Source organism: Haliotis asinina, chromosome 11 (genome assembly GCF_037392515.1).
Source record: "Haliotis asinina isolate JCU_RB_2024 chromosome 11, JCU_Hal_asi_v2, whole genome shotgun sequence".
In the NCBI taxonomy this organism is placed as follows: domain Eukaryota; kingdom Metazoa; phylum Mollusca; class Gastropoda; order Lepetellida; family Haliotidae; genus Haliotis; species Haliotis asinina.
The window spans coordinates 15505584-15520023 of record NC_090290.1 but is presented as its reverse complement, the minus strand read 5'-3'; the positions used below and the strand labels follow the sequence as shown (position 1 = coordinate 15520023).

General features: G+C 39.4%; 1 protein-coding gene across 1 annotated transcript; it reads right to left on the bottom strand.

Annotated features, from left to right (window-relative positions):
- Positions 1-5794: 5794 nt before the first annotated feature.
- Positions 5795-14048, bottom strand: LOC137255295 (uncharacterized). The gene is given in 4 exon segments (XM_067792748.1): positions 5795-6105; positions 6108-6348; positions 6532-6890; positions 13979-14048. Coding segments are annotated over 4 exon segments (981 nt in total).
- Between the last annotated feature and the right edge of the window lie 392 nt (positions 14049-14440).

The window sequence follows — 14440 nt, the reverse complement described above, 5'->3', positions numbered from 1 at the left end:
CGTACCCTCTCAGGACAATAATTTTACTGTACTTTCAACCTCCCTTGAGGATACCGCCACTAACAATCTGAGTTATTAATTTAAACTTCCAGTCATAAAATATTTATTCACAAATCAGTCAACAAATCTTATTCTAATTACACGAGAACTTACATTTACAAAATACATAGATGTTCAAAGCTGTAAGTATAAACTTTGTGCCAAATGCTAAGAACGGTGTACGTTGGAGGCCTGAACATTATTTACAAAGTATCTGAGCATTGTATCATAAAGAAACCAACACGCTCTATGGTGCATCCTTCAGAGTTGGAAATATCTCCCGATATTGTTTGATGTCACCGCTGATATTCAGTGATGAAACTTTGCCTTTTATGCCAAATGGAGGCTCGTAAGATAATCTAGACTGATTATTCTCTAGTGTTCACTTTTTATATTTCATTTCTTATTACGAATATGTACTTTCTACAGGTTTGTTAGTAATGTAACTCGAAAAGCATAGGTTACTGAGATCTTCATGAGACGCTTTAGATAGTTCTCGGAAACGAGGTTGATAATTGATACCATGGTTTGGTGGCGGACATACCGACTTCAGAGACTAGATTCCCACCGGGTGTTGTGGACACAGACTTCATGTTTCTGTGAATGTTTACATAGTGTTTTGGAGGTGAACTGTTGTTGGAGGTGATCCTGTGTTCTTTCGGAGACATTTGAACTTATGTTGCACTTTATTGAGTGTTTTCTATAAGTGTTCTCTCAGATGAAATATCATGTTCTCGGGTTTCCTGAACTGATTTTACATTTTGTTGACTGCATCCACTAAACTGATATTGCATCTTGGTGAACGAGTATTTACTGGACCTATGCTTTAGTGATATGATATTATTAGGCATGCATTTTTGTTTGCGGCCTTCTGTTTATGTTTATGCTTATTGTTATTGATTTACATGAGCGTGTGATCTGTATGGACTGTAACCTGTCTTACAGTATACTGTCTCTTCTTAAATAATATATATTTAAAATACTGTTTGGATTTCCTAAGCATAGAACCCTCACATCTTATATTTCATTTGTGTCACACGCTATTATGATGTATAGCCTTACAAATAGAGGACCAAAAGATGTTTCAGACCAAACACGTTAGGGTGTCATTGTAGAGTTTGGAGTGAGTTTAGTTTTACGCAGTAATAGTTCAGTTATATGGCGGTGATCTGTAAATAATCGAATCAGACAATTCAGCGATCAACAGCATGAGCATCGATCTGCGTAAATGGGAACCGATGGCATGTGTCAGCTAAGTCACCGAGTATGACCACCCGATCTCGTTAGTCGACTGTTACGATAAGCATAGTCGCCTTTCATTACAAGCATTGGTTGTTGAAGGCCTATTCTACCCCAGGCCTTCATGGGTCTACAGTTTGGACTTCCGGGGCTAGACATTCTAAACTCTCTTAGCGCTAAGATAGTCGAAAGTTATTGTCAACAGGTATGGCATCTACGCCCAGCTCTTTATCCACAGAGGCACGTATACACTTTTGAACAGCTTCGGTGCACTATTTGCACATCCATAGATACATCGATTAACGCTTCCAGTTTGTAGAACTCAAAAAGAGGTTGTCAGTAATATGTGTCAGTCAGTGATTGGCAGACTGTCTGACACGAATTTGCAGACATAAATGTAACTGACTAGCCCTGCACAGTGACAACACAAGTTGTGCATAGATTTACTAGACACAAGGGTTTAACGGGACAGTACGCCTACGGTTCTCTGCATTTTTAAACTGTGTCTTAAATAATTTCCAAAATCATGCCCGATTAAATTCTTAGTGAGTGAGTGAGTGAGTTACTATTAAACGTCACAACAATATTTCAGCCATATCGTGACGAGAACAAGTATGACTATAAAGAATATGTACATAACATAAAATCCGCCGTCGAAGGGCGGTATTATCACAAGTCGAGGTTAAAACTAGCTTATGATATATAAACTTACACTACAATTTTGATTATGCATAACATAAAAGTGGGCTAGGGGGATTTCATGAGCTATGCCCAGTGTAATATGGGTCATCATACGAGCTCCCCATCCACCATCCACCATGGAGTATCACAAAGGCAATGCTAAAAGCACGTGGGTCTCCGACTTGCAGCACCAACGATACATCGATCAGATGATATGCTTCAGCAGAAGAATTAAAAATAGTTAATCTGCTGGATTGGCCCATGAGCCCACCACTGGCCCACCAAACAGGAACATAGTTACAGGTCCTCAACCACCAGGATCCTTTCCTCCACCGACAGAGGGGCGCAGCCCACGGCAAACAGCTTGGTGGACCAAATGTCAACCGGATCCACACCCGGGCTGGCGAGCTCTTAGTGTTACCCAGCACCCGCCACGAGGAGGTGGCTCGCTCACGGGTACTCCTTGATCGGGTACTCGAGCCAAATAAAATTATGGAGTTGTATGATTTGAAAGACCTTTGGAGATGACATAACCCAACTGAAAGGACTTATAGCTGGCGTCAGCCTACTTCTTTGAATCAATCACGTCTTGATTATTTCCTTGTTTTTCATAATCTCCTTTGTTCAGTAGAATATACCAATATAGATACAGGCTTCAGAACAGACCAATCTCTTGTATAGATACATTTGCACTTAAATAACATCACGCGAGGTCTGGGTTATTGGAAGTTCAATGATCCTGATTATGTGCGTGAGTGGGTTAATATGAGTACGAGAACAAGCAATATTTACTTTGTAGATCAAGAAACTAATACCCTCCCGACGAAGAACAGTAAAAGCACTAGTATATCACAGATATTCATTTATCCATTTCTAAAACAGTTTTACTATAGAGGACACTATAACATAAAAATCAACTATAGATTGCCAGCAACTGAAGGTAGATCTGGATGGACCCTCTTTAGATTGACAAGTCTGCTGGCGATTGAAGGAATAAGTTAACCGAATACCATCCAACTGTGGCATTGTAACCTCAGTATGGAATAGGAACTGGCGTCACAGACCTTGCTGTCATAGCAGCAAGGTCAGCCAATGTGTTACCAGAGATTTCTACACGGCTGGGTAACCAACAAAAGACAATGTCGTATTGGCCAGTAGCAAGATCATTATATAACTCAATAATTTTTATCAAAGTGGATGTCCACAAGATATGCCTCCATTAGCTTGGAAACAAGAAAGAAAGTCAGAAAGATTATATATTGTTTGAATATATTTAAGAGCCGTCACTACTGAGTTTGCTTCTGATGTTGAAATGGAGCTGTTATCCATTAATCTAGAAGATATTGTTCCTGATCCAGCCACTTCTCCACCATGTTTGGATCCATCTGTAAATATGGATTTGTGTGTACTATATCTACTTTACAACTTTATCAGTCGTAGGTCACCCTGTGGTCTCTCTAAGGAGTGACTGCGTTAATATTTAACGTCACATCGGCAATATTGAAGCCACATCGTGACGAGAAGGATTAATTATAAAAATACAAATGAATTAATAGCACGTGCACTGTAAAAACCTGTCAACGAAGGACAGTAAAACTAACTAGAATATCACACAGTAGAATGTATAACTAGTGATTAGATCTGAAAAATGTATCTATAGAGGACAAGACAATATAACAATGAGCTATAGGTTGCCAACAACTGACGGTAGATCACCATACTAAGGACCATGGGGACTTACAGTACATTTGCTTCCCGCATGGACCCTAGCTGGATTTACTCCATCCATTCAGCTGTTAGCAAAGTAGGCAAATCGAGCCATACGGTAAAAGAACACTTATTCTACGATTAAAAACCTGGAAAACTTAAATTTACATAAAATGTTTTGGGACTTAAGTACCCTCTCAGGAGGAAAATTATTTTTATAGCACTTCAACCCCCTTTGAGGGTACAACCACTAACGATTTGAGTTACTAATTTTATCTTCCAATTATAAAATATTCATCTATTTACAATTCATTTAACAAATCTAATTCCTTTAAAAATGCAATAATTAAACGAGGACTAATATTGCTAAAAAGATCCTTCATAGTTCGTGAATTAAAATACTGATCCCTTGTGATGGAATACTTAACACAGGATATGCTTGACTGTGATTCTTTCATCACTAGGGATACAAAACGGAGGATCCTCACCTTTAAGCAAATACTCATGCGTATATCTTGTGTGGCCAGTATGGCATCGTCGCATGATGACCTCTTCAAATCTGGACTGACAACCCAAGTAGGTGTAGCAACATGAAGCTAGAAACGGATTCGGGATTCGAATACATACATAGAGGATACTAAACGACCTTCCGTGTAATACCATTTTTATTAAACGAGTTTAGTATTCTGTTTATTACTCGCCAACATAAATTGACAGAACCAGCCTCGAAATTCCCTACAGTGTGATCACTCTCAGCTTTCCGCGAGTCAAGCAAGGTCTAGTAAAATTGCGACATCGGCATTAGCATTGTGACGTCACAACTTTGAATCATTTTGACGTCATACGTCAAGCGGTACTACTCTAGTGCAATATTGCCGTAAAATATTACACTGCAGTATCTTCAACGGGCAAGTAATAATGTATGTATGTATTCGCTCGTTTGATACCAAATCATGAACTCGTTTAACAAAAATGGTATTACACGGAAGGTCGTTTAGTATCCTCTATGTATCTTCAGAGAAATTGTAGCAGTTACAGTATGACGTCATTACATATACATTATGACGTCACAGTAGGGACAAAGGTTTATTGTAAACCAAAAGTTACTGTGTTCTGTAATCTGATTGGTTGAAAAACACGATCAAATGATCATGACCACCCGGACGATTTATCACTACATATCAACTTTTTGTTATCTTTTTGCAGCTATAGATTTGAAATAATGAAAGTTCTCCATGTTGCTTTACAGTAATCACTGGAATTACTGTAATCTGTCCTTTGACTAAAAACTCATCTTGCTTCTGTTGATGTATGTTCAACTAACAATATGTAGTTCTGCATAATGTGAAACTTTGAAATTGCTTTGGAACAATTACAGAACAGGAAAGTTTATTGAGAATGATAACTATTACAATACCATCATTTGAGAATATGCAACATCAGAAACAAGTCACTGGGTGTAATACTTGTAAAAACACTTAGTAGAGTTTAAGTCCACGATGCACTCGTCTGGAGAAGAGTTCTGGCACAATTGCTGTCACATTTATTTTTTTTAACCATTTCATCCAACTTCAATTTATTAAATGCAATTCTCTGAATTGAAATACCCTTCACTGTCCAAACTACAAAGTTACACCATTCTCTCTGTGCAACAGCCACTTGACCTTGAACTTGGAAGTAATAGGGGTGATGTTCTTTACGTTTCAAGTTTTTATTTTCATGCAATTTGCAAAAGAAATCCGCTTGTGAAGCAGCCTCTTGAGGTGTAAGATCCCTAAGTGCCGAGGGACATTTGATCTCAAGTACTCCATGTGATGAACAGCACTTTTCACAGTCAGCACAAGACACCAGGCCATCAGGACTTGCACCCAAATAGGGATACTGTGTATTACAATGAGTCCACACTGTGTTACCCTGACATTGGGATGGTCTTTAGTCATCCTGAGAGCATATAGTTGTCGAGCAGTGGGAAGTGCCCCATCTCGAATGGACTGATGAAAAAGTCTTAACCGTAACCCAAAATATGGTGGACAAGTCTACCTGGTTCAGGAGTGTGTCTCCGTAGACAAATGCTGCCAAAATCAGAACCTGTTGTCCTGTCTTTCCTTGCCTCCTTCCAGTTCTCCTGCTACTGTTGTTCCCTAGTAATACTCTCAATAATTGCTGACTCTTCTTCAGTAACTTGGATAGTTTCAGCATAATTTTCAAACACATTCTGACAACTCTGAGATGAAAGATCAACATTATCACAAAAGTAAAGGTCCACTGGTGGTGCATTTAACTGTGGACATCCTACATCAGCCAGCTGCTCTTCATCACTGACAACATCTGTTGTGACTCCAAATCCACACTTCTTTTTGTTTTCATATCTTGTCAGTTTTTTCCTAAATCGGTCCAGATTTATGCTTGTTTTGGGCATACCTGTATTGGGACACATATCACAGGGTTTGTCTGCATTTGAAGACGTTACTGTACAGTTAGTTTCTTCCTCCCGCTTGACTTTAGATGTAGGTCATCGGCGGTCAAAGGAGCAAGTTTTCGATCACGAGGGATCATCCATTTACATTTGGAGGAGGTACAAGAGAGTTGTCCTGCTTCTTTCTTCTTTGATATATCCACCAAGGCATAGAGCAGAACAGAGACATGGTTACAGGCTTCACCTGCTTTGTAAAAGAATGTAACCTTGTGCATTCAATGTTTCACTGACTTGCATTACCCACCCATTAAATTCATTGGTGAATACCAAGATGATAAACATTTAAACCAAGATGTAACAACAACAACAACAACAAAAATAACCCAATAATTTAACTACTATCAGGGAACTATTAAGTGATTGTAGTTTTTCGGAAATTCTCTGAATACATACCCAGCTGCACAGGTACAGTACACAGGGTTGACATGGCCTGTTACTTTGGGCAGACAGACCCAGACGTGATGACCAGGATTGCTCATCTTATCAATTGTTGGCAGAGATGGTATAACTAAACATCTGACAAACAGATGGTCACAGTCGTCAAAGACATCATACACAGCTATGATATGGACTTGCCGGTCTTCATAAAATATTGCTGCCTTGAGCTGACGAATAGCTTTCATGGGTTTACTGTCCACAGTTCGATGGGTGCTCAGTACCAGGTAATTGTATATATCCCTCTCTGTGATTAATGGTAGTAATTCTAGGTAGTCGCTCCATCCAGTAATTAGCGAAAAGGATCTGACATCTGATACACACACGTACAAAGCTTTGATGTTATTGACAAAGATATACCGAGGGTACGGACAGCGTTACACTGTCCAACTACAGAATTATTTTAAAGTAAATTCAGTGAGTGAGTGAGTTAATATTTAACGTCACATCGGCAATATCTCAGCCATATCGTGACGAGAACGTTAAATACTGAAATGAAATGTATGGATACTATAAAAACCTGTCAACGAGGGACAGTAAAACGACTATCACAATTTGGATTAAAACTAGTGTGGAAAGATAAAACTAATATCACTATTCGGACAATACAACATAAAAACAGGCTATAGATCGCCAACAACTGAAGGTAGATCACCATACTAGGGGCCATGGGGACTTACAGTACGTTTGCTACCTGCATGGTCCCTAGCTGGGTTTACACCATCCCCTCAGCTGCTGGCGACTGTATCCAAGATTAGCCACAATTTAAAATGACATATATTCTACGATTAAAAAGTGGAAGATTAAATCTGACTTATACTGTTTTTGGACTTACGTACCCTCTCAGGAGGACAATAATTTTACGGTACTTCAACCCCCTTCGAGGATACAGCCACTAACAATCTTAAGTTGATAATTCAACTTCCAATTATAAAATAGTAATCTATTTAAAAGTTATGTAACAGTTCTAATTCTTTTAAAAATGCAATGATTAAATGAGCAGTAACATTACTAAAAAGATCCTTCATAGTTCTTGATTTAAAAAAGTTATCCCTTGTGATGGAATATTCCACACAGTCAAGCAAGACATGCTTGACTGTGATTCTTTCATCACAAGGGATACAGAACGGAGGATCTTCACCTTTAAGCAAATATTCATGTGTGTATCGTGTGTGGCCAATACGACATCGTCGCATGATGACCTCTTCAAATCTGGACTGACAACCCAAGTAGGTGTAACCAATATAGGGTTTTATTGCATGTAATTTATTTATGCCCACTTGGGTGTCCCACTTCTTCTGCATCAGATCACGGATGTAAGTTCTAATGCTGGCTTTATAATCAGAGTATGGAATAAGAAGTGGTGTCACAGATTTGTTGAGTGCTGCCTTGGCAGCAAGATCGGCCATTGCGTTACCGGAAATGCCTACATGGCTGGGTAACCAACAGAAGACGATGTCGTATTGGCCAGTAGCAAGATTATTATACAATTCAATAATGTCAATTAAAAGTGGATGTTTACATGATAAATTTTTAATCGCCTGGAGACAAGAAAGAGAGTCTGAATAGATTATATATTGTTTACGTTTAGGGTGTCTTTGAATATATTGAAGAGCTGTTAATATGGCGTTAGCTTCAGCTGTAAAAATAGAACTACTATCTGGTAATCTAAACGATATTGTTCTGGATCCAATGACAGTGGCACAAGCCACAGCGCCACCATCCTTGGACCCATCTGTAAATAAGGATTTATAATTGCTATATTTATGTTTTAATTGATTATATTCTTGTTTATATTATAATTCATTCGTTTCTGATTTTTTAAATGATGTTAAAGTTAGGTCAACCTTTGGCCTGACCAACTGCCAAGGGGGAGAGGAAAGAAGACGGAAAGGAGCTACGTTGTCCAGCTCAATACCAGCAGCAGCAATAAACGGCTTTATTCTGAGCCCAAAAGGTGGAACAAGTGAAGTCTTTTTGCTATACAAATCCTCATAAAGAGGATTGAAGACACAGTTATATGCAGGGTTGGATTTGTTAGAGCATAGTTTTGTGATATATTGTAAAGACAATTTTATACGGCGTTGTGTAAGAGAAGGTTCATCAGTCTCAACATAGAGACTGTCAACAGGTGAGGTTCTGAAAGACCCAAGACAAAGTCTGAGACCTTGGTGGTGGATAGAATCAAGAAGTTTCAGGTTGCTTTTACATGCTCAACCATATACGATGGAGCCATAATCAAGTTTGGATCGTACTAATGATCTGTATAAGTGAAGGAGGGTAGCTTGATCCCCTCCCCACTTTGAATTTGAAACAACTTTTAGCAAATCTAGTGCCTTCAGGCATTTAGCTTTAAGGGATTTAATGTGTGGTAAGAATGTTAAATGAGAGTCGAAAATTAAATCCAAGAACTTGGCCTCCTTTACAATTTTGATAGGGGTGCCATTTAAAGATAATTCTGGGTCCTTATGAGGCTTATATTGTCTACAAAAATGTATACAATTCGTCTTGGATTTAGAAAATTTAAAGCCGTTTTCAAGACACCATTTATTTATTTTGTTTAAACATAGCTGCAGTTGCCGTTCAATTGTATGCATATTTTTACCACGACAAGAAATATTAAAATCATCCACAAATAATGATCCATCAATAGAATCATTTAAAACCTTGGATAAACTATTGATCTTGATGCTAAAAGGTGTGACAGACAAAATACTGCCTTGCGGGACACCTTGATCCTGATTGTAATGATCAGACAGGGTTGAACCCACTCGAACTTGAAATTGTCTGTCTTTTAAAAATTCTGATATAAAAAGAGGCAAACGGCCCCTCAGACCAAAATCATGCAAATCTTTCAAAATGCCATGCTTCCAGGTTGTATCATAAGCTTTCTCAAGATCAAAGAAAATTGATACAGCATGTTGTTTATTTACTATAGCATTTTTAACGAAGGATTCTAAACGTACCAAATGGTCAATGGTACTACGATTTTTCCTGAAACCACACTGAATATTGGTTATTAGGTTATTGGTTTCAAGATACCAAGTTAATCTATTATTCACCATACGTTCCATGGTTTTACAGACACAGCTAGTAAGAGATATTGGTCTGTAGTTAGACGGATCTGTATGATCCCTGCCAGGCTTTGGTATTGGGATTACAATAGCATTACGCCATGATGGAGGAAATTCTCCAGACGTCCATATTTTATCAAATATATCTAAAAGTGTCATCAAGCATGGTTCAGGTAAGTGTTTTAGAAGCTGATAATGAATATTATCATCACCGGTAGCAGTGTCATGAGCTTGCTCAAGAGCAGTTTGTAGCTCATGTAATGAAAACACTTCATTGTAATCTTCACCGTTATTTGATTCAAAATTAAGTTTTGTCTTTTCCTGTTGTTTCTGATATCTCTGAAACTCAGGAACATAATTTGTTGATGAAGAATTTTTGGCAAGAGTTTCGCCGATTTTATTAGCAATTTTAGACTTATTAGTAATTAAATTATCACCATCTTTGAGATGGTGTACGGCAGATTTGGAACCTTTGCCTTTAATTCTTTGAACCATGTTCCAGACCTTGGACATCGGCGTGCGTGAATTAAGTTTGGAGACATAATTTCTCCAAGATTGTCGTTTGTTTTGTTTAAACGTACGACGCGCCTTTGCATTCAGTATTTTGAATTTATTCAAGTTATGGACAGTTGGGTGACGGCGAAAATAATGTTCTGCCTTTTTCCTCGCTTTTCTGGCCTGTCTACAATTTGCATTGAACCATGGTTTTCGTACATGTGGAGTCGAAGAGGACTTTGGTATACACTCATCAGCTATTTTATTTAAAATGTCAGAAAAAGTTTCAATAGGATCACTGATATTAGTGAAACACTCAGGTCGCAGTTTTGATTCACACATAGTTTGATATAAAGACCAGTTAGCCTTCGAAAAGTTCCATCTTGTAAACGATGGAGAATCGGATGGAGTAATTTGTGAGAGGATAGTTGGGAAGTGGTCACTTCCACAAAGGTCATTATGAACAGACCAATCAAATTCATTGAGGAGGTTAGAATCTGCAAGAGATAAATCTAGAGAAGAATACGTACCAGTTGCAGGGTGGAGATAGGTGCTTGAATCATCATTAAATATGCACAGATCATTATTTGAAACGAAATCTTCAAGTAGTTTGCCCTTAGCATTAGTGTTAGTACTGCCCCATAATGGGTTGTGACCGTTTAGGTCCCCCATAATAATACATGGCTTCGGGAGTTGATCATATAGTGATTGAAGATCAGTCTGTTGTAGTGTTGAAGAAGGCGGAATATACAGAGAGCATAGTGTAAATGCTACTCCCAGAGTCAGTCGCACAGCAACAGCTTGTATATTAGTTTTAAGTGTAACAGGGCTGTGAATAACATCCCGTCGTATGAGGATAGTGGAACCTCCAGTGGCCCTATCACCTGGAGGGGAAAAATAATGATACGCTTCAAGCTGACGTAAACTAAAGTTATCTGTCTGTTTCAGATATGTCTCTTGCAGACAGAACGCTGATGGTGCTAAATCCTGGATTAACAACTGTATTTTCATTAAAATTTGTTCGTAGTCCTCTACAGTTCCATTGCACGATATGCTGAGATGGACCTATCTTTTAGGTGGATTAATAGGGGATCTACCCCGTACCTTTTTCGAGGGCGACAAGCTATGTGCCCTAGAATGGACGTTTTCAGACACGTCCATGTCCTCAAGCGATCCGTATCTGTTAAATAATCTGATCTTATCATCTGACCCCTTTGGTGCCCTGCCACTTTGCTTTGTGAAAGAATCTGGTTTCGGTTTGGTTTTGCTTTTGACAACTGGTTGAACGTTCCTGTTAGACTGAGTCATTTGAGATGCCTGAGAAGATGTATCACAAGCAGAAGAAGGTTCTGATTGGGTTTGGGGCTTGTCAGGAAGTGGTTCCACAGTTTGTGTAGATATTACAGGCGATAACATCATAGGAGATTCGGTTTTAAGCCAAGTCAAGTTCGTTTGACAGCTTGCAGATGACGTGGTTACTGTAGGGGTTTTATCAGACGGTGTTTCTGCAATGGAAGCATACGTTTCCTTAATCTCAGAACCTAAGACAATCTTTTTTGCATCAGAGAAACTAATGTTTTGAGTAAATTTGATCTTGTTGATCTCCATATGCTGTTTCCAAACTGGACAATCTTTGGAAAAAGATGAGTGAGCACCCGAGCAGTTGGTACATTTCTTAAAAGTACTCTCGCAATCTTCTGTTGTATGTGTCTTCTCACCACAGTGAGCACATACAACGGACAATGTACAAGTACTAACACCATGACCAAATTTCTGGCATTTGAAACACCTCAAAGGATTTGGTATGTAGGTGTCAACGGTCATGTTACAATATCCTGCCTTTATTGATCTGGGAGCATTGGGAGAAGAAAATGTGAACAGGTAAGTGTTCGTCAGAACGGTTTCGTGGTTTTTGCGTGTTGCAAAACGTTTGACGTAAATGACTCCTTGGTCTTTCATTTCCGAAACAATATCAAGTTCGGACATGTCAGCGAACAATCGATCTCTGTCTCTAACAACTCCTTTGCTGGTGTTAAGTGTTCTGTGAGGAGAGACTGATACCCGAATGCCGACGAACGTTTCAGTTGACATCAAATTAGTTGCTTGTTGCCTTTTGCTGCACTCAATGAGCAATGACCCTGAACGTAAAAGTCTAATGTTTTTCACATCACCTGCTATGCCTTGTATGCCTTTTTGCACTGCAAAAGGATTTAACTTCAATCGTGTGTTATCTTTAGTCTCCATTACTAAAAAACGTGGCCAGTAGTCAATTGATTTTGGCTGTCTGTGGTCATCGTGATCAGGATCAGTGTCGAGAGGACGTTTTGTTTTCTTTAGGGGAGTTTCGTAATCCATGTTTAGTGTTTTAAGATTCATCATCCGAGCTCCCCACCCACCACGGAGTATCATGAAGACGATGCTAAACACAAGTGGGTCTCCAACTTGCAGCACCAAGGATACCCGGATGATATACTCCAGCAGAAAAACCAAAAGATAAATTCTTCCACCAGATTGGCCCATGAGCCACCGCCTTCTGGGCATAAGACTCTAGGCAAAGTTCATGTATACAAAATTCAAGTTAAATAATATTCTATAATCCAAAGGCGCCAAGACCGAAATACAGACGATGTCAAATCCCATTTTGTGCAATTACATAAAGTCCATGCACAGGGCTTGGCATGACCAGCCGATTGGTCGAACCGGGCCCATTCGACCACCCGTCTAGGCGAAGTCAGGGCCAAAGTGGTGTATTGAGCAACAGGAACACGGTCGCAAGCTCCTATTGCCCTCAACCACCAGGATCCCTTCCTCCGCCGACACAGGGCCGCAACCCACGGCAAACGGGTTGGTGGACCAAATATCCCCCCGGGTCCACTACGGGGGTGTCGGCGAGCTCTTAGCATTACCCAGCACCCACCACGAGGAGGTGGCTCGCCACGGGTGCCTTAAGTAAATTCAGTGCATGTGCACCTTTTGTTATGAGTTGATCTTAAACTCCTATTACCTTCTGGTTTCTGTCTCTTAAGGACGTTCGAAGTTCTTTCATGTTCACTGAATCAAATTGAACATCATTCTCAACAACGCTAACGTCACCTTTCTCCGCCATTTTGATGAAACTACTCACCTGAAGAAGTCAACGTGTAAGGGAGATAATCCTAAAATATTCTATAAAGGCAGATAACAACACTTTTGGGAAAGTCGAATAGGCCATCATCAATGATGTCACATCGCTTGTCACGTGCATGAGCGTTTCCAATATTTGCTGTGCTCACACCTGTATATATTTGGTGTGCACGGAATTTGTTTTGTTGCTAGGATATATAAACTAATATGATTTATATATTCATTATTGTTTAGTCAAACCTTGCTCATGTTAATTTACCATATAATGTGATGCATGTTATCTATTATATTTTACTATTGTGATATGTATAATGAGTGATGTTCTTAAAAACATCCAGTTGCCTTTTCTTAAATTTTCAAATTTTATGGCATAAAATTTTGCTTGTTTTGACCAACATGTATTTGTACTTTGATAGTAATGTAATATTTTGCCTTGAATTATGCTTCATATGTACTGAGTCATAAAAGAAACTTCACATTCTTTCTTCAGGGCATAGTACTATAAAAGAACAAGAGATGGTAAGATGGTTAAATTGTTATTATTTCATTGCTGAGATCTGTGTGATGTACATGATACACTGACAGTGCCACAATCATTTCATCAGGCAACACCGCCGTTCCAAAACGTGTATACAGAATGTCAAGTCACAAGAATACAAATTCGAAATTTCTCAGTTCAATGTTGTGTATGGCCACCACGTGCATTCACCACTGCCAAACACTGTCTCCTCATCAACTGCCTCATGCTTGTGAGCATATGGTTTGGGATTCTGCACCATTGCTCTTGCAAGGCAGTGCCAAGTTCCTGCAAATTCTGGGGTTGGTTCCTAAGACTACAAAGCCTTCTCCCAAATGCATCCCAAACATGCTCTATTGGATTAAGGTCAGGGGACCTCCATGGCCAGTTCATGACGTTGATTCCAGCATTTTGAAGGAAATTTAGTGTCAACATCGTGGTATGTGGCCGAACGTTATCATGCTGGAACTGTAGACCTGGACCATTGGCCACCACGAAAGGAATGAGTTTACGTATGAGCGCCTGGTCGCGGTAAGCAGCAGCTGTGGGGTTTCCACGGACGACCAGAAGTCAGGAATGGTTAATCCCATAGAAAGCACCCTACACCATGCAACTTCTGCCCCTGAATCTGTTGACTTCCAGTACACAACATTG